The sequence below is a fragment of the Aotus nancymaae genome, unplaced genomic scaffold (assembly GCF_030222135.1).
Source record: "Aotus nancymaae isolate 86718 unplaced genomic scaffold, 86718_ANA_hifiasm-v0.15.2.pri h1tg000076l, whole genome shotgun sequence".
NCBI lineage: Eukaryota > Metazoa > Chordata > Mammalia > Primates > Aotidae > Aotus > Aotus nancymaae.
Window position 1 is genome coordinate 11,474,723 of NW_026988491.1, and position 22,159 is coordinate 11,496,881.

The 22,159-nt window shown below is 54.9% G+C and overlaps 2 protein-coding genes across 4 annotated transcripts; one reads left to right on the plus strand and one right to left on the minus strand.

Moving 5' to 3' along the window:
* Nucleotides 1-1,788: 1,788 nt before the first annotated feature.
* TST (thiosulfate sulfurtransferase) lies at nucleotides 1,789-10,307 on the minus strand. The gene is made up of 3 exons (XM_012476397.2): nucleotides 10,254-10,307; nucleotides 8,975-9,590; nucleotides 1,789-2,255 (listed from the first exon to the last, which is right to left on the minus strand). The coding sequence occupies exons 2-3, from the start codon at nucleotides 9,567-9,569 to the stop codon at nucleotides 1,957-1,959; spliced, it is 894 nt and encodes a 297-aa protein (XP_012331820.2). The 5' UTR covers nucleotides 9,570-9,590; nucleotides 10,254-10,307; the 3' UTR covers nucleotides 1,789-1,956.
* A 367-nt stretch (nucleotides 10,308-10,674) lies between these two features.
* MPST (mercaptopyruvate sulfurtransferase) lies at nucleotides 10,675-21,203 on the plus strand. 3 transcript variants are annotated; one of them, XM_064368007.1, is made up of 4 exons: nucleotides 10,690-10,725; nucleotides 14,713-15,331; nucleotides 16,658-16,663; nucleotides 16,802-16,854. In XM_064368007.1, the coding sequence occupies exons 1-4, from the start codon at nucleotides 10,690-10,692 to the stop codon at nucleotides 16,852-16,854; spliced, it is 714 nt and encodes a 237-aa protein (XP_064224077.1). The 3 variants fall into 3 exon arrangements, with proteins under 3 accessions (XP_012331816.1, XP_064224077.1, XP_064224076.1); XM_012476393.2 differs by lacking the exons at nucleotides 16,658-16,663; nucleotides 16,802-16,854 and adding an exon at nucleotides 20,598-21,203 and having other exon boundaries at nucleotides 10,675-10,725; XM_064368006.1 differs by lacking the exons at nucleotides 10,690-10,725; nucleotides 16,658-16,663; nucleotides 16,802-16,854 and adding exons at nucleotides 10,970-11,632; nucleotides 20,598-21,203.
* The last annotated feature ends 956 nt before the right edge of the window (nucleotides 21,204-22,159 follow it).

Here is a 22,159-nt window from a genome sequence, read left to right on the forward strand (position 1 = left end):
CCCCCAGCTCCCTGGTCCAGGCCATCCCCATCGTTTGCCTAGATATCATCTATTGCTACATGACAATATTGCCATACATTTAGAAGCTTAACATATAATTATTATCTCACAGTTTCTTTGGGTCTGGGGTCTACTTGTGGCTTAGCTGAGTCCTCTGCTTTGGAGTTATTGGCCAGGGCTGCAGTCTCATTTGAGGTTCCACTGGGGAGGAATATGCTTCCAAGCTCATGTGGCTGTGGGAGGATACAGCTCCTTGCTGTATCTTTTAGACTGGGGGCCTCAGCTCTCACTGGCTGTCAGCCAGATGCCATCCTCAGTTCCTTGCTATGTGGGTCCCCAACATGACCCTGACTTCATCAAAGCCAGCAAAGGGAGAGTCCCCTTGCAAGATGGGGCATTACAGTATGGTGTACCATAATTGCAGAAGTGGCATCCGTCACCCTTGCCCTATGCTATTGGTTAAAAGCAAGTCACGGGTCTCACCTGCAATGAAAGGGAGAGGGCCACACAGAGCATAAACATAGAGGATAGATACTGTGGGGACCACCCTGGAGTCCACGATCTCCTCTGACAGTCTTTTCTCACTCAACAGCCCAGCAATCCTTTTAAGACCTATGTTAGATCCCATGTCATCCCTCTAATCAAACCCTCCAGTAGCTCAAGCACAGTCAAAGCAGACATCCTCCCATTTATCTGCAAGGCCCTACTCAACGTGTCCCCCATCCTTCTCTGACCTCAGTTCCTCCCACTTTCCCAAGTGCTCCTTTGGTCCTTCAAGACTCTGCTCACCTTCTGCTTTTTTAAAAGGCACCCCAGCCCACCCCACACTCCCTTCTCTTTTCCAACCTTTTCTGCCATTGCACCTTATCGCCATCTGACATACTGTGTACTTGCTTGGTCTTCCCACGGTAGGATGTGAACCACACGTGAGATGGGAAGAGGACTGTTTTGTTAGTGGCGTGGAAGTGACAGGGGTCAGCCCTCCAGACTACCCCAGTCCCTCCACTATAGATTCCACCAGCCTCAGCATTCATCCCCACCACCCAACCTACCAGCCCCAAAGCCGACCTCCTCAGCGTCTCCTGAGCACCTATTTGTTCCAACACCGAGCCAAGGTCTCCAGCCCTCCAGGATCCCATCTTCACTGGGAAGGCTGGATAGTAGGAAGCCGGGAGTCTCCTACAACCCCAAAGAAGGGCTGAGAGCCTTTTTCTGGGAAACTTGAAATCCAGCCACATGGGGCTGATCTACATGTTTTTTTTCTTCTACCATGGCTTCCTGATTCACCTGCCAGAGCCTGGACCTTCTCCCAGGGCTGAAGCTATTTCTCCAGCTCCTCCCTCCACTGCTCCCCAGGGAATCTTAATCTGAGCAAGGAAGGGTGCCCCAGGCACAGACTACCTTCCTTTCACCTGCTCCTGAGCATGGCCTCTTCTGAGAGGCCCTGAAGCCATGTGACAACTCTCTGGACATATTGGGAAGGCCAGCTGTCCCCCGCCCCTACCCAGGAGGCTGAGCCTGCAGCAGCCTGGGTTTCAGCAATCTGCCTTCCTGATCCCCTTCTCACCTGTCTTCCAGGTAGGACCCAGCGTGCTCTGGGACACAGTCCACCTGACATGGGACGGCAGGAGGCTGCTTCTGCCAAAACTGAGTCAAAGTGGTATCCTCAGTGTGGCTTCCCCAGCCGGAGGGGGCTATGGTGGTCTCTGTCCTTCGTGGAGTCTCCAGAGTTTGAAAGAGATGGAAGTTTGGGGGCAAGGATGGAACCCAGGGAGAGGGAGACAAGCACACTACTCAGAAAGGCAAAGTTTATTCCAGTGTTGACAGGGAGAGGGTGAGCCTTGCACAGCAATTCTAAAATCATGTCAATCTCTTTTGCCTAAGAGGTGTGAACCGGCTGCGAGTCACGGGGTCACTAAACCGGCCACAGTTACAGTAAGCAGGAGAGGTCAAGGCTCAGGCCTTCCCGGACTTCCCCTGGGACACACGGGTCTCTGGGGGGGCCCGGCGAAACCACTCGGACCAGGAACCATCGTACACGGCCACATCAGGCTTGCCGCAGAGGTAAGCAGCCAGAGCCACATGGCAGGCGGTGACTCCCTTGCGGCACGTGGCAATGAGAGGCTGCGAGAGATCCACCTTCTTGGTCTGGAACAGAGCACGGAGCTCTTCTGGGCTCTTCTCGAAGCCATCCTCAGTCAGGAAGTTCATGAAAGGCATGTTGACTGAGCCGTGAATGTGGCCCGAGTCCAGTCCTGGGCAGGGCAGAGGACACAGGTTAGGGGAGGTATGAGGGGTGGGGACTAATGGGGCCTGGGGGATTCAGTTGGCTATAGCTGGAAGGATAGATAGCTTTGCAAATAAAAATAGCATATTTGCTCTGCTTGGAGCTCCATTTATTCCTAGCCCTACCTACTATCAATTCTCATTACTTAAGACACCTGTGCCCCCTCCCCTAACACCTGTCTTGAAGTGGGGATGCCCAGAATCACACCTGCTTGAGAGGACGGCAGCATGAATCTCAGCTACACTAACCTTTACCTTGGGCAAATCACTTCACTTCTCTGAACCTCAGTTTTCTCATCTGTAAAATGGGCTCAGTGGTATATACCTATCTTACAGCATTGTTGAGAAGAGCAAATGGGACAAATGAATGCAAATACCATGTGCTGAGAACACAGCAGTGAAAGGGAGAGACAGAGCCGGGCCCTCAGGGAGATTCCAGTCTAACAAGGAAGACAGACGCTAAACAGATAACCATGTAACTAATCAGATATGTCACCCTAGTTTACAGATGAATCCACTGAGGCTTGGCAAAACAAAATGGCACATCTAAGGTCACACGAAAAGATGAAATCAGAGTCGGGATTATATCAGGGCCCCTGGTTTTCTGTGAAGCACAGAGTTGCAGAAAGAGCCTGTGACTTGGTGTGAGACCTAAGGTCAAATTCCACCTTGAGTAAGTGCAGTGAACTCTCTGAGCCTCAGTTTCTCCATAGGACAAAGGGAAATGAGAGTACCTGCTGGGTACTGGCTGCTGTACGGAGCGAATGGCACAAGGAGAGCACTGGCTTTGGGGGCCGGCCCACCCACACTGCGATGCTGTGCCCCCAGCCACGTCACCACCGATGGAGGGTGTCGGGGGAGAATAGGGCGGTGTGGGGCTCTTTGGTCCCCTCCCAGAACTTGGAAGGAAGCAGTGTGCGGGGAGTAGACTGGCTCTGGGGTCCTTTCTGGAACTCTCTCAGTACCCAGTGAGGGCCCTCGGCCAAATCTGGCTTCAGAAGAGCAGGAAAGTAGGGCAAAGGGGACTGGGCCATGGCCAGAGCTGGTGCCACCCACAGGGTGAGGCCACCGGCCAATCCCACACGTGCCCAGGCCACTCCTCTCTTCGTCAAGCCACCCATACCCTGGGAGGGGTGGGGGCTCTGTGGCTGGCCTCACTCCCAGTGCCCAACCTGCTGTTTGGCCTGACACAGGTCTACCTCCATCTCTTTGAGCTCCCCTTGTTCCCCAATCCCCACCACCCTATTCAACCTGGACTATGGGACAGGACTGGAGCAGGGTGGCAGGAGCAGGAGGGGAAGGATCTGAGTGCTGTGGCCCCAAGGCACATGGTGGGGGTATGTGCAGACAAGCAGACCCTGAACCTCCGAGCCTCAGTCTCCCTCCTGCAAAATGGGGAGAAAACCCCACCTACCTCCCAGGTGTGTGGGGAAGTCTAGCTACTGCAGCTAAAAGCACCCAGGGAGCCCAACAGGCACAGGACTCGGTGCGTGATTATGCCAGCGGCGTCCTGGTCCTTTCACCCCAGGGCCAAAGACGATTCCAAAGTCTATTCGCACGAGTCAAGTTGGATTGGCAGTGGTGTTTGCCACCAACTGATCACCAGGTAGATTTCCTTGTCCCTTCTCCACTCCCACTGCCTCACTTGAATAGCCTGAAAATAAAGAATAAGAAAGGCCAGGCATGGTGACTCACCCCTGTAATCCCGGCACTTTGGGAGGCCCAAGTGGAAGAATTGCTTGAGCCCAAGTTTGAGACCAGCCTGGGTAGCACAGCAAGACCCCATCACTATAAAAAAAAAATGAGCCAGGCTTGGTGGCATGCACCTATAGTCCCAGCTACTTAGGAGGCTGAGGTAGAAGAGTCACTTGAGCCCAGGAGGCTACAGTGATCTGTGATCATGCCACTGCAGTCTGGGTGATACAGCAAGACTCTGTCTCAAAAATAAAATAATAAGGCCGGGCGCGGTGGCTCATGCCTGTAATCCCAGCATTTTTGGAGGCTGAGGGGGGAGGATCATGAGGTCAGGAGATGGAGACCATCCTGGCCAACACAGTGAAACCCCATCTCTACTAAAATACAAAAAAATTAGCTAGGTGTGGTGTTATGTGCCTGTAATCACAGCTACTCTGGAGGCTGAGTCAGGGGAATCACTTGAATCCAGGAGGTTGCAGTGAGCTGAGATCATACCACTGCACTCCAGCCTGGCGACAGAGTGAGACTCCGTCTAAAATAAATAAAAATAAATAAGAAAGTTTGATTGACTACAACGTATAAAATTAGAGCAATTTCTTCCTGCTGTGTTTCATCTGTTTTGCCTGGAAACTTGAATCTGAGATGAGATGTGCACCCACCCTACCAACGAGAAACGATTGATAGCTGGCGTCAAGGGCATTCTTTCCCAAGAAACGCACTTTAAAATGTGTCCACATCCAGGCCGTGGGCTGGGTTTAAGTGCATTGGAAAGCACAGGGTTGCAGGCTGTTTTGCTTTGTTGCCCCCATCTCTGATGACACAGCCCCACTGTGTTCTTCCGATTACATAAAGGGCACCTCTTCTGAGTGAGGATGAAGTCAGGGAGTTTCTGTGGAGCCAGCCTCCCACATTGGGCCAGCCTGGATGGGGTGAAGCGGGGGAGCTCACGGCCTGTCTGGGGCATTTAAATGGGCTGTGAGAAGGGCTGAGATGAACCTGGGCCAGGGAACGTTGAAGCACAGCCAAGTGGTGGAAAGGCACGTGGGGCCAGAAAGCCGAGGCTCCCATGGTTCTCCTCCCAAGTCTAGCTGCAGACTTCCGGTGCCCCCATTCCCATAACCTGTGGCATCAGGCACTCAACAGGAGGTGCTCTCCAGAACTTTATCCTCCTCAGCCCTCACAGAGCAGGAAGATTACTCTCTCAGCACTGCTGGAGAGCTATGCTCAGAGAGGTGAGGCCGCTTGCCCCAGGACTCATAGCAAAGGTAAGTGAAGTCTGATTGGTCTATCCCCAACGCCTGTGTTCTTTTGACCACCTTGAGCCTCCCTGGAAAAAAGAGGCTGAGGCTGGGGAATAGATGAGATGACCTTCCGTGCTCGAGTTAACTTCCCTCAGGCCACTGGTAGGCGTAGATTTTTTTTTTTTTGAGATGGAGCCTGGCTCTGTTGTCCAGGCTGGAATGCAGTGGCACGATCTCGGCTCACTATAACTTCTGCCTCCCAGGTTCAAGCAATTCTCTTTCCTCAGCCTCCCAAGTAGCTGGAACTACAGGCGCATGCCACCACACCTGGCTAATTTTTTTTATTTTTTTGTATTTTTGGTAGAGATGGGGTTTCACCATGTTAGCCAGGATGGTCTCCATCTCCTGACCTCGTGATCCACCCACCTTGGCCTCCCAAAGTGCTGAGATTATAGGCGTGAATCACCAAGCCCAGCCCTAGGTGTGGATTTTCATGGCCAGGAAAAGCTGTCTGGCCCTTTCTGCTTTCACTAAGGAATGGAGAGCAGGCAGCCCCAGAAGGCAACCACCCCTTAACCCTGGCCAGGAGGCAACCCTGCACCCTCCCCTGACCCCTCAGCCCGGCTCCCAGTCCTGGGAGGAAGAGATAGGCAAAGGGGATGATTCTCAAACCCATACAGCAGCAGGGAAGCAACCCCATGGATCTGTGACCTTTCCCTCAGTCCCTGGGTTTGCTTACAGCTCACCCCACCCTCAGCAGTGGCCTTGGGAAGCAGCCCCACCTTGAGTCCTGCCAAGCCCTGGTCAAGTCTCAGCCACTTTGCCTTAATAGAGAAGTCCTTTCCCTGTCCCCACCTGCAAAGTGAGACCAAGCCTACCTACCCCTGCCTGCCTCCCTTGCAGGGGTCCAGAAGAGAATATATAAAAAAGCGCTCTGTGCCAGGCACAGTGGCTCATGCCTGTAATCCCAGCCCTTTGGGAGGCCCAGGCAGGTGGATCATGAGGTAAGGAGTTCGAGACCACCCTAGCCAAGATGGTGAAACCCCGTCTCTACTAAAAACACAAAAATTAGCTGGGCATGGTGACAGGTGCCTATAATCCCAGCTACTCGGGAGGCTTAGGCAGGAGAATTGCTTGAACCTGGGAAGCGGAGGTTGCAGTCAGCCGAGATCGCACCACTGCACTCCAGTCTGGGTGACAGAGCAAGACTCCATCTCAAAATCTGCAAATAAAAGTACTCATGAGGGGTCGATACCTTCCTCTCGTCTTCACCCTCACTCCCTCCAAGGAGGAAGGCAAATTAAATTAAGTCGATAAAGAAACCGGCTGGACAAACTCCTCCCTCTGCCTCTCACTTCTTCCAGCCCCCCTCTAAGGTGAGCAGCGCTCCTTTCATGAAGAACAGCTGAGCAATGAAGAGACTTGCCTGAGGCCACATGTCAGTATCACATCCGGATGTAACCTCAGGTCTGTCTGACTCCAGGGCTAAGGGCTTCTGGAGGCACAAAACTGCAGCCAAAGAGGAAGTTGCTTGCCTAAGGTGGGCAGGAAGTAGCTGCCAGGTGTCTAAGCTCTGCTTCTTGCTCCCTTTGGGGTCATTCCTTCCAGAGATGATCCGGGTCAAGGCTTGAGCCCCAGGCCTGCCACCCCATGCCCCTGTGTATGACATTGGGACCACTGAACCCACAGAGTGCCTCCCTGATCCCACCCCAAGCTGGGAACCAGCAACTTGGCAGAGCCTCATGTGCTTTTGTGACCCCAAAATATCTTGTATGGAGGCCAGCAAAGCCTCTTGGAGGAAGGGTTGGGTGGCGGGGGGGCGGGGGGATGTGCCACACCCTCCAGGTCTTTCTAGATGGCCCTGGCCTTTGTATCATTCCTTACCCTTCTCGAAATCCCTTTCCAGCCACTGCTACATTTAAACAAATGCACACTCATGTGGGTAGGGCTGCCGTGACTCTTCTCATTTGATGATAAGGAAACCCAGAGAGGCCAAGCAACTGGACTGAGGTCACCCCAAGCAGGAGTGGCTGAACTGAAATGAGAACCCATGTTCCCTGGTGCTTCTGATGGGGGCTGGAGGAGGTGGGAACAGGATCACAGAGGAGGAACTTCAGCATCCCCAGCCTTCAGGAGGCATTACCCACTGCAGGCCGTTTCCCCCTCTGGGCCTCGGTTTCCTTATCTGTAAAATGAGTGAGGACATTAGGCCTGGCACCTCCAAGCTGTCCCTTCCACTTATTTCTCAGGTTGCTTCAGGGCAGGCTGGGAAGCAGCGAGAGAACCAACACCACTGATCCTACCCCAGTGACAGCTTAAATCCCAAGGAAAGGAGGCGTCTTGAACCAAGGCCAGGAGAGGGCTGCAGGCGTTCCCAGCTGGGATTCTCTGGGAGGTGCCAAATGAACTTGAATCTTCAACTCCAGACCTTCAGGGAGCAAGCTGGGCAAGAAAAATTGGAGGTCTGGAAAAAGCTGTGCTGGAAAGGCCAGAGTCCCGTGCCGTCCTGGCTCTGCCACTAACCAGCTCTGCAGCCTTGACCCCTGCCTCTGTGCACCTAGGTCTCCCCTCTGTCTGATGCGGTCACCTTTCAGGCCCTCCAGCTCTAAGAGTGTGCAAAAGTTTGCCCAGCATTCTCTCTGTGGGAGGTACAGACAGGAAGAGATGTTTTTCAACAAGTCGGACAAATGTTGCACATGATTTAGACTCTGCAGAGGAGGAGCTCTGATGAAAGAAACAGACACCTAGCAGGCGCCCAGCAACAAGTGAGGGCCCTGCTCCTGGACATGGCCAGGCAGGGGCTGGAGGGCACCCAGCAGGAGTGATGGCAGCAAGACTCCAGTCCTGCATCTAGGAAAGGCAGGATCTCCGAGGTTCTCTCTGGTTAGGAGGTTCTAGAACTCAGCATCTCCTCTCCTGAGGCTCCCCCCACCCTCAAGCAGTACCCAATCCTCCTGCTTTCCCTTCAACAGAAGGGGAACTTCTGAGCCACCTTCCTGGGGCAACCAGCAGAGGGCACTCCCTCCCAGCCCTGGGAAGTAGGGGTAGGGCAGCACCGGACAAGTCCTGGTTTATAGCTGTGGTTTAAAACAAGGCAGCACTGGGTTCTAATCCTGGCTTCCACCACTTAACTAAGCAAGTAACTTAACACCCTGGCATCCCATCCCCTCAGCCCCCTGCTGCTAAAACGGGGGCATTCAGCTTTGTTGGCTGAGATGATGCAGTGCCAAGTGTCTGGCATGAAATGGCAGCTGCTGTTACAGCTCTGCAAACAGGCTGCAGCTGCCTGGAAAGGTTATGGAACAGACCGCCTTTGCAAACACCAGTCAGGCACCCTGGGAAAGCTAGATATGGGGAGAGGAGGATCCTGGGGGTGGGACACTGTTGATGTCTATAAGGGTTTCTGTGGGAGAGAGAGGCCTGGAGAAGCTGGATGTGACCTTGGGAGAGCAATGCAAACGCTGGCTAGGGGCAGCTGGGGCCTGGGAGTGAGGTGGCGGACATGTCACTCCACATGGATGCTAGGTGGCTTGTTAGCACGTGGCTATGAGGACACATTCTCGGGTCCTCGTGGAGCCAAGCTGAAAAAGCCTTCTGGTTTGTCTCCGTCCTCTAGTTTTATCGATGGAAAGACTGAGGTCTACATGAGAGGACTGAAGGTCTAGGCCCTGGAGATGGTCCCAGTCGTGCTTATTCCCTATCCTTCCATGCGGCAATACTCCCCAGGGACCACCCAGCACTGGGGCACCTACCGAATGCATCCGGCTCTGGCTCAGTACCCAGGAACCGCCCTTGGGACCGTGAATCCACCAGCTGGAACCTCTTAGATTCAAGGTTCTCCAGCACCTGCTCATAGGTCTTGAGCAGGGAGCGGTCCAGTGTGGCTTTGAAGACGGCAGGTTCAGGGCATGAGAGCTCGGATGTCACGGGGTGGCCCTCCTTCAGCCAGTTCCGGAAGCCACCATTGAGCACTGACACGGTGCGGTGGCCGAACACACGGAACATCCACCAGACCCGGGGAGCGTAGAAGCTACCCAGGTGGTCACCATCATACACCACCACGTGCGTGTGGTTGCTGATGCCCAGGCGGCCCACATAGTTGGCGAAGCCAGTCTCGCTGGGTAGCATCATCTCGTAGGGCGACTCCGTGTCCCGGCACTCCTCTATGTCAAAGAAAGAGGCGCCGGGCACGTGGCGCTCCAGGTACTCTTTGCGGGCCTCTCGGGTGCCCGGTGAGTACCAGGACGCGTCCAGCACCCGAAGGCCGGGCCCCAGCTTGCCAGTCCTGATGGACTCCGCCAGCCACTTGGTGGAGACCAGCGCCCGGTAGAGCACTTGATGAACCATGGCTTCAGCTCTGCGTGTCACCTGGCACGGGTGGGAACCAGGAAAGAGAGACAGGCGTGAGGAGGTCGGTGTGGGCAGTAGGGTGAGGCCTGGGAGAAGCTCTTTCTCCCTCCGCACTCCCCCGGGCTCCTTGTTCCCCAAGCCAGCGGGTCTGGGGTGCGCAGCGGGATAAGTTTGCAGGTTCCCTCCAGAAAGCCGGCCCCGCCCCTCCCAGCGGGACCTGGGGCCCAGAGCAGAGCAGAACAGAAGCTGGTGGGGCAAGAGTTTCCAAGGACTCCAGATAGGGACGCTTTCTGTGGCGGGGGTCTGGCTCCTAGGAGCTACAGTACTAGATCGCGCCAGGAAAGAGCAGTGAAAACATGCCCGGGATAGGGGAACGATGGCATCCTGGGCTTAGAATCCTCTTTCCTTTGAAAGCAGAGGGGTGGGCACGGCGAGGAAGCCCCGCGGGCCGCGCACACGCCATCGCCTGCGGCCTCCCCAGGCAGCCCGAGCTCGCCCGCCTCCAGAATGCCCAAGTCTGGCCCGAGGCTCGCTGCCCTCTGCCCTAGGTGGGTCAGGAGTTCCCCGGGCACCCCGTCCCACGCTCGCAACGCGATCCTTCCCCGGGCAGCAGGTGATCCGGCCGGAGGCCTAATCCCCAGCGGCCCTAGCGCCCGGCCGCCGTCCCCGGCCCGCACTCACTCGCCCAGGCAGCCGCGCTGGCGCTCGCCCCTGCCTGCTGGAGAAGTTGGCAGGTTCAAACCCCTGGCCGCAGCTCCCTGGGCGGCGCGCACCACCGCGCCGCCACCAGAGGGGGGAACCTGCGCCGCCCGCCGCCACCCCGCGCCCCCCGCCTCTCCCCCGCGCCCGGCACCCGCCGCCCCCAGGGCGCAGAGCCTCCAGGACCCTCGGGGGTCTGCGGGGGACGCCAGGTGGCGCGGGGACGGCGCAGGCACGGGCTGGGCGGAGCGGGCGTCCCCCCACGGCCCGGCCGATGGAAGGCTCGGGTAGCCGCGGCTCCGAGTGGCCGCTGCGGTGGGCTGTGCCGGAGTCTCCTCCCTTTGGCCAGGCTGCAGGTTGGTGGCGGGAGGAGGGGACAGCTGCGGGCGCGGGGAGGGGGCGCCGAGCCGCGGGGGCCATGGCGGAGCCAGGAAGCCGGGAGCCCGAGACTCGGGTAACTGCCGCGGCGTGGCGCTTGTCTTTCTGGAAGGGGGAGGGAGTGGCTCTTTGGGGTGCGCGGCGCGGGGCTCCGGCACGGGACCTGAGCGGAGGAAGGGGCGCGGTCTAGGAGGGAAAGTGCGCCGCTACGTTGGCACTAAGGATGACTGTCCGCTTGGGGCGGCCTGCTGGGTTGGAGGGTCGTGGCGAGTGGCGGGTGGGGAGCCTTTGGTGGAGTGGGGTGACCTGGTGCCACCCGAGAGGGTGGGAGGGAGGCTGGACAGAGAGATGAGACCCCGCTGATCCAGAGGCCCCAGGAAGAGACGCTAGCCAAGAACTTGCTAGTGAGTGAAAGGAACTAACATTGTCACGGCCTGCTTGGTGTGGCACTTTGCCAGGTACTCCCTGCAAAGTGTGTGTCACTTAGTTCCCACAGTAACCCTGCGGAGTAGGCCAGGAACTTACTTAGACTGGAGAGAGCGGCAGAGTGAGTTGCTGGAGGACACACCCAGAGTTGAGGCCCCGCCTGACCCCAGGTCTGAAGGCCACGTGGTACCGGCTGCCTTTGTTTACCTGGCTCTTCCCTGATGCCTCATGCTTTTTAAAAAATTGCCTGTTTTTAACTTAGCCAGTTTAATCGTAAGTTGATGTAATTCAATGTTTAATAATAGCTATGTTTAACAACCAGTTGGCAACATTTCTGAAAAGCTCACCACTGGCTCTTGCAAGCTGCGGGACGCCATTGCTCCTCCTCAGCTTTTGCTAGCCGGGGTGGGGGTGCTTTCCTTGTTCCCCAACCCTGACTTTTTTTTTTTTTGACAGGGTCTGGTTCTGTGGCCCAGACTGGAGTGCAGTGGTCCATCTCAGCTCACTGCAGCCTCCACCTCTCAGGCTCAAGCAGTCCTCCTACCTCAGCCTCCCAAGTAGGTGGGACCACAGGCATGTGCCACTATGCCTGGCTAATTTTAAAATTTTTGGTAGAGATGAGGTTTTGCCATGTTGTCCAGGATGGACTTGAACGCTTGGGCTCAAGCAATCTGCTGGTCTCGGGTCCCAAAGTGCTGCGATTATAGGCGTGAGCCACCATCCCTGACCTCATACCCCTTTAAAAAAAAAAAAAGGTTTTGTTCTAAAATGCTCACAGCAATCCTTAAAGCCTAGTATCTGGCGGTTGGGGGAGGGGGTGGGCAGGAGGGACCAGGCTGGGTAGGTCCTAGAGGAGCACCCAAGCTCTGCTCCTCAAGGGGTAACCTAGATCCGGCCTGGGGCTCATGCTTGTCTTGGTGCAGCTGTGTACCCTCCTGATATGAGCCTGGGGCGATTATGTCCTGGGGTTCTCCACTCCTAGGGCACCCCCCCTTACAGTGATCCCAGCTCTGGAATCACACAGGCACCCCTCCACTCCTCCCTGACACCTACAGCCTGCCCTCTCACACCCTCCTCTATGGCCCACAGTCCTTTGTGAGAACTGCCAATCAAGCAGGGACAGTAGGGCAGGGTGACCTCAGGCCTCTGAAGTCCCACCAAGTCCTGACATTCTCAGATTTTAGATTTACTGCTGTCAGTTCCAGGGCCACCAATGAGAGTAACAATAGAAGCAATAATGCAGTTTTATTAAACCGTTTTTAATGATTATTAAAAGCAGCCAGATGTAATGCATGATGGTGGCCCCTCTACATTCATTGTTTAATCTTGGCTCTAAGAGGTGAGGGTTGGAAGCTCCATTATAAGGAACAGAAACCACCCAGAGGCCCTACATGCCCACCGTCACACAACCAGTTAAGCAGTGGAATGGGGTTTAGATTGACTTTGGGGGTCTCTGACTCCCAAACCAGGGCTCTTTCTAAATGGATGATTGGGTGGGGAAAACAAGGATCCTCAAGAATGGGAGACAGTGTTGCGGGGGGCCCAGGGACTGCTGTGGTTCCCACAGTTGGGCTCCTTAGGAAGGAACCTGCAGCATCCGCCAGCACAGCGCCCCCTAGCCGTGGTGTAACAGAAACAGGGATCCCTCCTTAGCCAAAGGCCCCCTGGTGGCCTCCTTACCCTGAAGATCAAGCTGAGGCTTCCGGGACCCTGGAAAAGTCAGACTAGTCTGGACTTCTCTCCATCCAGGAAGCCTTCTCGCCTCTTCTGCTACCACCCTAGGCTGACATAGAGACCCCTCTATGCTCAGTGCTGAACTCTAAACTGTCCTCAATTTCACTGTCTCGCCTGCATCCTGCCTTTTTACCCCCAGGGCTTGGCAAAGGCCAGAGTGCCTCAGTGTCCAGCATAGGGCCTGACCGCGTGGGTGGGGTGCGTTCCTAAAAGTCAGCTGTGGCGAGACTGTGGAGGTGGGCACAGAGTGTCACCCTATGAACTCATTAGACCCTAGTCATCACAGGACCTGGGGCTAGGGGAGTCTAGCCTGAGGAGTCAAATTCTGGCTGCAAATCCTGAGGCTGCTTTCTGTGAACAAGGCCAAGGGACTTATTCTTCTAACTGCCAGTTGCCTCATTCATAAAGCAGGCATCCTAATACCTGCCCAAGGCTGTGGTGCCTAACACGTGACCTGGCTCACAGTGACACTCAGTCCACACATGTTCTCTATCTGCCCCCTTCATTTGGCTGGCAGGACTGCCTGCAGTGGGTGTCAAGGATAGGTGAGGGCTGACCTGCAACCCGAATTCCACACACTCAGCTGTATGCCCTGGTGAGGGCTCAGCCTCTGCCTGGCAGAAGGGGCCCTTTCCTCTCACCTGCACAATGGCGCCTGTGGGCTAGTGGCTTCCCAGAACAAAGGGTTTAAAGCATTTGGGAAGTCAACACCCAGGAAGGCTGTGGGTCGGCCTGGCATAATGGGCTGGTGAGCTAGTGCACTGTCAGCCGCTGGCATACAGGAAAAATGGAGAGGGGAGGGAGGGAGGTGCAAAGTCACTGTCGCTGCTGCTAGACAGAGACAAATGAAAGAGAGAATCCAGGCTGGACGGGCAAAACCTGGCCTTGCCAGACTCCCAGAGCCTGCATAGGGTGTGTGGCTGAGAAGTCCAGATTCTGGTGCCAGACTGCCTAGTGAGAAGCCTGGCACCACTGGGTCAGGTTAGTGCACTTTTTTTTTTTTTTTTGAGATGGAGTTTTGCTCTTGTCACCCAGGCTGGATTGCAGTGGTGCAATCTCGGCTCACTGCAACTTCTGCCTCCTGGGTTCAAGCAATTCTCCTGCCTCAGCCTCCTGAGTAGCTGGGATTACAGATGCCGGGCACTAAGCCTGGCTAATTTTTGTATTTTTAGCAGAGACGGGGTTTCACCATGTTGGCCAGGCTGGTCTTGAACTTCTGACCTCGGGTGATCTGCCTGCCTCAGCCTCCCAAAGTGCTGGGATTACAGGCATGAGCCACCACATGAGGCCAGGTTAGTGCACTTCTGTGAGCCTGAGTGTCCTCCTTGAAACGGGGACAATAATACCAAGCCTCTTAAGGTCACTCATTCCACACATACTGGAGAGTCTACTGTGTCAGGCATTGTTCTAGGGTATTCTTAGGATTTAGTGGTATCCAGCAAGAACTCAGTAAATTCCAGTTACTGTTCCTATTAGGCGGCCAATATAAATGCTTGATGAGTGAATGAATGACTTCCATCTGGGACTTGATAGCAAATAAAGCCGAGCTGTGTCTTAGGGAGGGGTGGAGACTTTGCCCCTGCTTGCCTTGAAGCCAGCCGGGCCTTGCCCCTAGGATACCTCCGCCCAGCAATTGGAGGTGAGGGGCGAGGCCTGGGGCTCTCCAGGAGGTCATGGGCATTAGGTCACTCGGAGTTTGTGTGCTTGTGTTTATCCGAGGCCTGGCAGAGGGAGGCCCCTGGCTACCCACCTCTGTGCCCGGGTTCGCCACCGCTGGTTTCTGCGGGTGTTCCCTGGACTCTGCCCTGCACGGACCCCACCTCCGCCGCCGGCCCTCGCCATTGCCCCAGCCCCAGCGGCGGCCTCTCCCTGCTTCCCTCCTGACATCCTCCCTGTTGCCCAGGCCCGCAGCCCGAGTCTCGCCGCCATGGCCTCGCCGCAGCTCTTCCGCGCGCTGGTGTCGGCGCAGTGGGTGGCCGAGGCGCTGCGGGCCCCTCGCGCCGGGCAGCCCATGCAGCTGCTGGATGCCTCCTGGTACCTGCCGAAACTGGGGCGCGACGCGCGACGCGAGTTCGAGGAGCGCCACATCCCGGGCGCCGCCTTCTTCGACATCGACCAGTGCAGCGACCGCACCTCGCCCTACGACCACATGTTGCCCCGCGCCGAGCACTTCGCGGAGTACGCGGGCCGCCTGGGCGTGGGCGCGGCCACCCACGTCGTGATCTACGACGCCAGCGACCAGGGCCTCTACTCCGCCCCGCGCGTCTGGTGGATGTTCCGCGCCTTCGGCCACCGCGCCGTGTCACTGCTGGACGGCGGCCTCCGCCACTGGCTGCGCCAGGACCTCCCGCTCAGCTCCGGCAAGAGCCACCCTGCGCCCGCCGCGTTCACCGCTCAGCTGGACCCCGCCTTCATCAAGACCTATGAGGACATCAAGGAGAACCTGGAATCCCGGCGCTTCCAGGTAGTGGACTGCCGAGCCGCCGGCAGGTTCCGCGGCACCGAGCCGGAGCCCCGAGACGGTAACGCGGGGGAACCGGGCGGGATGTGGCCGGGCACGGCGTCGGGGGGCGTGGCTTGCGCCTAGGGCAGTGCCCGGTCTTGAATCTTCCTTTATTATTTAAATGTATCTAGTTTTCATTTCCTTTCCTTTTTTCTGTCCTTCCCTTCCCTTCCCTTTGCTTCTTTCCACGCGGTCTGCTCTACCGCCCAGGCTGGAGTGCAGTGGCACAATGTCTCATTGCAACCTCAGCCTTCCGAGCTCCGGTGACCCTCCCCCCTCAGCCTGACCTTGCCTTTAAAGGCCGCTGCCGGAGGTGGGGAAGATTTGACTTCCACTTGCCTCACTGGCTGTATTTGTTAAGCAGAGCAAGAATACCGGCCCCATTCCCTCCTGTGCTTTGAGCAGTGGCTCTCCCTAGGTCGTTGAGAGCGTTGCCCAAGCAGCCCTCACTCGAACACTAGAGATGTGGGGGGTCACTGTGGAATGTGGGGGGGAGGCCCCAGTGTGAGAGAAAAACCCAGAGAGTTGGTCCTGATCAGGGCTACCCGAGGATGGGGGAATGAGGGCGGAGTCAGGGCTGCATAAAACGAAAGTCTCTCCCAGGGGCCAAGACCTGGAGAGCAGAGGGTGGAAGGCGATACTGACCCCAGCATGGCAGAGCCTTCTGCCTGTGGCCTGGATTTCCTCAAGCAAGAAGGCCATGGGAAAGCTCTGTATAACGTGAGGAGGGGTCCCCGCAAAGCAGTCTGGTCAGTGGTGACACTGCTGTGTGTCTTTCAAACATCCCGTGTAAGTAGATACTGTCATCACACAGAGGAGGGAATGGAGCCTTGCCCAAGGTCTCAAGAAACAGCTCAGCCGGTATTCAGACTCCGGAGCCTGCGCACTTAACAGCTGTGAGCAGCCAGGAACGCCCCAGCCCTTTCTTTTGTGCTTTCAAGGGTGCAAGAAACTGGCCACTGTCGCTAGGGAGCTCTCTGAATAGCACTCCCTTGCCTACAGATTGGGTTTGGAGCTGTTTGGGCTCACCATGGTCCAGCATTGTCCTGGGTGGCCTCAGGGCAAGGACTGTCCCTGCTCTTCAAAACATCCTGAAGACTAGCCCAGTACCTGGCACAGAGTCCATGTGCCAGAGGGGCTTGGTGAATTCAGAAGGTCCCTGTCACATGGAATCTTGCAAAGCGATGTTGATGTTACTGGAACCATTGAAAACAGCTGACATCCAACCATTTTTGAACCTACACAGGTGTCAGTTTCATGTGGTTCCGCCTAATGAGAGCACTACCTTGATCCTGTTGGGTTCTTGATCTCAGCCCCAGGGGGTTGAGCAACGCAGGGCAGCTAGCTGGTGGTGCCAGACCCAGGTTCAGACCCCTGCCATGTTTACGTGGGCTTTGTGACACATGACGAGTCACTTGTGTGTGTGTGTTTTGTTTTTTTGTTGTTTTGGTTTTTGAGACAAAGTTTTGCTCTGTCACCCAGGTTGGAGTGCAGTGGTGCAATCTTGGCTCACTGCAACCTCTGCCTCCTGGGTTCAAGTGATTCTCCTGCCTCAGCCTCCCAAGTAGCTGGGATTACAGGCATGGGCCACCACACCTGGCTAATTTTTTATTATTAGCAGAGACGGGGTTTTTCCATGTTGGTCAGGCTGGTCTTGAACTCCTGACCTCAGGTGATCCACCCGCCTTGGCCTCCCAAAGTGCTGGGATTACAGGCATAGGCCACCATACTTGGCCTACATGATGGGTCATCTAATCTCTCTGAACCGCAGCTTCTGCCTCTGTAAAATGGGAGCAGTAACACGGAGCATAAAGACATGGTAGGGGCAAAGGACAGCACGTGTGTAAAGCACTCAACTCCAGGTTTGCACACACAGGTGTGCTGCACACTAGAATGTCCCCAATGCTTATCTCGGTCACACTCACTCACACGCCTAGCAGGCCTGTGTCAAAACAAAGTGAGCTCAGTGCAGCTGGATCAGTGATGAGTATCATTGTCATTATCATTCACACTCCACAGCCTGAGGCCTGGCCGAGTGCACCTGTGATGTGCCACACCAGTCCAGCAGGCAGGGGACACATGCTTTGCTTGGTGGAGTTCAAGGTGTAGGGACAGCCCTCCCTTTACAGTCACCACCCTGGGTTGAGAGTTAATTGTTCTTCCTTGCCCTCAGCTGGTCTCTATGTGATATCTGACCAGGCCCAGTTTCTGCGTCTGTTAAGTGGGATGCATGATCCATTCCAGCCTCTCCACAGACTCGGGAGTGCTGTCTATATGCCAGGGTCTGAGAATAGATACCGATACATGGGTCAGCATCTGCCCATAGGGGTAGAACTTCACTGTGGAGGGAACCCAAGGCAGAAGCCGGCCGAGAGTCTGGATGGCTGATTGGAATCATTAGTTGTGAAAGTTTATTTTGTTGCAAATCCCAGTCCTGCATGAAAATGGGAATATTAGTAACCCCTGCTTCAAGGTGGGATGGTGGAAACGAAAAACACCCAGGAGTCTGCAGAGGCCTGGGCCTTTTCCCATCCCACTCTTTCTGCTACAATCGAAATAATCTTTTGAAAATGGAAATCGGCAGGGCTCAGTGGCTCACGCCTGTAATCTCACTCTGGAAGGCCGACATGGGTGTATCACAAGGGGGTCAGGAGTTCGAGACCAGCCTGGCCACTATGGTGAAACCCCCATCTCTACTAAAAACACAAAAATTACCCAGGTATGGTGGCAAGTGCCTGTAGTCTCAGCTACTTGGGAGGCTGAGGCAGGAGAATCGCTTGAACCCAGGAGGCAGAGGTTGCAGTGAGCTGAGATCACGTCACTGCACTCTAGCCTGGGTGACAGATCAAGACTCCATCTCAAAAAAAAAAAAAAAAAAAAAAAGTCTAGGTTGGACAAGGTGGCTTATAACTATAATCCTCACACTTTGGGAGGCTGAAGTGGGAGGATCCCTTGAGCCCAGGAGTTCAAGACCAACCTGGGCATGATGCCCAGACTCCATCTCAATAAAAAAAATAAAAAGTAACATGAAAAAAGTAAAAATGGAAGCCTGATTTCCCCTTGCAGCCAGGTGAAAGCCCTCAAGTCTTACTCCAGGCCTGCTAAGGCATTCCCATCCCCTTTGGCTTTCCCTCAGGGCCTCTGCCTCCCCAGCATCTGGGCTTTCTCTACAAGGACCTTTAACCCCTCCAAGCAACAGGTGGTTCCCTTACCTCTCAGATTCCCTCTGCCTGGGATACTCTAGGCCCCATCCACCCAGACCCCTTTATGTAACTGAATCCTACTCACCCTTCAGGGCATTCTCAGAGAAACTTCCTCTACCCGCTGAGCCCCCAGCCAGTGTGGCGTGATGGTGGGCAGCATGGGCTTCCCTGGGTTTAACTCCTCCCTGCCCTCACTAGCTTGCTCAAGCTAGTCTTTTTTTTTTTTTTTTTTTTTTTTTTTGAGATGGAGTCTTGCTCTCTTGCCAGGCTGAAGTACAGTGGCGTGATCTCAACTCACTGCAACCTCCACCTCCCAGGTTCAAGCAGTTCTCCTGCCTCAGCCTCCTGAGCAGCTGGGACTATAGGCACCCACCACAATGCCCAGCTAATTTTTGTATTTTTAGTAGAGACGGTGTTTCGTCATGTTGGCCAGGATGGTCTAGATCTCCTGACCTCGTGATCCGCCTGCCTCGGCCTCCCAAAGTGCTGGGATTACAGGCATGAGCCACCACACCTGGCTACACAAACTAGTCTTTGTGCTTCATTCTCCTCATTTGTATAAAAGAAAGGATAATCATTTATTTCCCATAGAATTTTGGGGTGGATTAAAGGAGAAACTATAGCAGACGGGCTCCACATGGTGCCCGGCACAAAATAAGCATTCAATGACGTCAGCTATTGGCCGGGCAAGGTGGCTTACTCCTATAATCTCAGCACTTTGGGAGGCCAAGGCAGAAGGATTGCTTGAAGCCAGGAATTCAAGACCATCCTGAGCAACATAGTGAGACTCCATCTCTACAAAAAACAAATTAAGCCGGACGCGGTGCTCACAGCTATAATCCCAGCACTTTGGGAGGCTGAGACGGGTGGATCACATGAGGTCAGGAGTTTGAGACCAGCTAGCCAACATGGTGAAATTCCATCTCTACTAAAAATACAAAAATTAGCTGGGTGTGGTGGTGCGTGCCAGTAATCCCAGCTACTTGGGAAGCTGACACAGGAGAATCACTTGAACCCAGGAGGTGGAGGTTGCAGTGAGCCAAGATTGTACCATTGCACTCCAGCCTGGGCAACAAGAGCAAAACTCCATCTCAAAAAAAAAAAAAAAAAAAAAAAAAATAGCTGAGCATAGTGGCATGTGCCTGTGGTCCCAGCCCCTTAGGGGGAAGCTGAGGCAGGAGGACTGCTCGAGCCCAGAAGGCTGAGGCTACTGTGAGCCATGATCATGCCACTGCACTTCAGCCTGGGCGACAGATTGAGACCCCACCTCAGTAATAAGAATGCCAACTATTGCTATTGCTGGCATTATTTTTTATGACATGCCCCAGGCCACCCAGTAGGGCATTTTTGGAACACCCTTCATACTGGTAATTATTCAGTTGCCTGTCTGCCCTGCCAGATTAAAACTCCTTGACTACAAGTGCTGCACATTCTAGCTAGGAGGGGTCTTGTTTATTGCTTTGCTGTTCCTAGGGTACATAGTCAGGAAACCTTGGGGGCCAATTCTTAGGTTCAAAGTTCAGTCAGTAATTTGCTAGATGTGTTGGCCTTAGGTGGTACTTAACCTCAGCATCATCATGTATAAAATGGGGACTCCTCTAAACAGTGCTCAACTTTCATGGTTGTGAGAATTTTTATTTTGTTTTGTTTTTGAGACAGAGTTTCACTCTTGTTGCCCAGGTTGGAGTGCAATGGCGCGATCTCAGCTCACTGCAACCTCTGCCTCTTGGGTTCAAGCCATTCTCCTGCCTCAGCCTCCCAAGTAGCTGGGATTACAGGCATGCACCACCACGCCCGGCCAATTTTTGTATTTTTAGTAGAGATGAGGTTTCTCCATGTTGGTCAGGCTGATCTCGAACTCCCGACCTCAGGTGATCCACCCGCTTTGGCCTCCCAAAGTGCTAGGATTACAGGCGTGACCCATGGTGCCCAGCTGGTTGTGAGAATTAAATGAGATGGTGGATATAAAGGATTTAGCACCATGCTTGCATGTGATGCTGTCACTACCTCGGCACCACAAATACTAAGCACCATTCATGTTGTCCTTCTATCTGTCCCTTTCTTCCTGCTCCCCTGCTGCAGGCATTGAACCTGGCCACATCCCGGGGACCGTGAACATCCCCTTTACAGACTTCCTGACCCAGGAGGGGCTGGAGAAGAGCCCTGAGGAGATCGGCCATCTGTTCCAGGAGAAGAATGTGGACCTGTCAAAGCCACTAGTGGCCACATGTGGCTCTGGCGTCACAGCCTGCCACGCGGTGCTAGGGGCCTACCTCTGCGGCAAGCCTGATGTGCCCATCTACGATGGCTCCTGGGTAGAATGGTACATGCGTGCCCAGCCTGAGGATGTCATCTCAGAGGGCCGGGGGAAGACCCACTGAGGCTGGGCAGGACACAGGCAAGCTTGGGTGATGCCAGCCTCCAGCAATGCCCGGCCTGGTAACTCTGGCTCTGCTTTAACTGAGAGATTCTTTCTTCATTCAGCTCAAGTGGCTTTTGGGGTGACATCCCAGAGGCCAGAAATTCCATTGACTTGTTGGCTGCCAGTGGGGGCTGGAGGAAAGGCAGGGGCAAGCACTGGAAGAGAGAGGCCGCAACTCCGAGCTGCCCACGTGCTGCTGAGCTGGGGCCCCACCTCTTTTCTGTTTTATTTTTGAGGAAATAAAACAAAAGTGCTAAATCCTTGTAGCTCTGGGGCTGCCTCAGTTTCCCTAAGGAGTCAGGGGTTCCATCATGCCCAGCAAAGGTCACTCTGGGGAGCCTGAGGGTCTTGGGGATCCTGTCTCTGCCTTCCAAGAGGTGCTGGGGCCTCGGTGCTCTCCACTCCTGTGACCGGGTAGCCCCTAGCAAGCTGTTCCTCACCCCGTAATCCGGGTAGTCTCCCTTCTGGCATCTGGGCATTTCAGGTGACTTTTGCTGTGACAAGTCTGTGGTCCCACCCAAAGCTGCTCCCTCACAGGTAAACAGTACCTCTTATTTCCAGAAGGAGGTGGGTCCAGAGCTTAAAAGGAGGCTGCGTCATGCCAAGGAGGAATGTCCCAGCCCAGCTGGGATGTTCTAGGGAAGGGCTGAGCTGGTCTGAATTGGCGGAAAACCTGGCTCTAAACTCTGGAACAGAGCCTCACGCTTGAAGGCTCCTCTGGAATTCCCGGAGTGGGTGGCTCCAGGGAGTTTGATTCTTTCTGCTCAAGGAGAACCTCTCTCCTTATTTCCCAAGGGTAGGGGCTCCATCCTCCTTGCCCTGGAGTTATCCTTTGTGCAGAGGTGGATGTAGGTGTCTGAGAAGGCCCCAAATTCCCCCTTACTCATCACGACCTGGATCGCCCCTCCCTGTCTTTCCAGTCCCCAGGCACCATCTCAGCAGCGCAGGCGCTGTGTCCTGCCAGTCAGTACTGGGGAGAACTTGAAGTTATCTTGTCGGCCCTTCCTTTGGAAACAACCAGAGAGGGGCAGTGACTTACCAAGGTCACACTGTGAATTTATGAAGAGCCAGGGCCAGATCCAGATTCCCTGACTCAGTTTACTCCTCTTTTCACCTGACTGTATCCCCTCAACTTCCCTCTGTGGTTGAGTCATTTCCCAAGTCCGCGGGGACAGGAGAAAACAACACAGCACATATCTTGGTTTTACAAGTAAGAGCTCTA

Bases quoted from the DNA above. Each gene is read 5' to 3' on its own strand.
- TST (XM_012476397.2), bottom strand. From the start codon at position 9,569: ATGGTTCATCAAGTGCTCTACCGGGCGCTGGTCTCCACCAAGTGGCTG. The intron at 2,256-8,974 runs GTAGGTGCCCCA...TGCCCTGCCCAG, and splicing joins GCCAGAGCCGGATGCATTCG to GACTGGACTCGGGCCACATT.
- MPST (XM_012476393.2), top strand. From the start codon at position 10,690: ATGGCGGAGCCAGGAAGCCGGGAGCCCGAGACTCGG. The intron at 10,726-14,712 runs GTAACTGCCGCG...CCTGTTGCCCAG, and splicing joins GCCGGGAGCCCGAGACTCGG to GCCCGCAGCCCGAGTCTCGC. The intron at 15,332-20,597 runs GTAACGCGGGGG...CCCCTGCTGCAG, and splicing joins CGAGCCGGAGCCCCGAGACG to GCATTGAACCTGGCCACATC.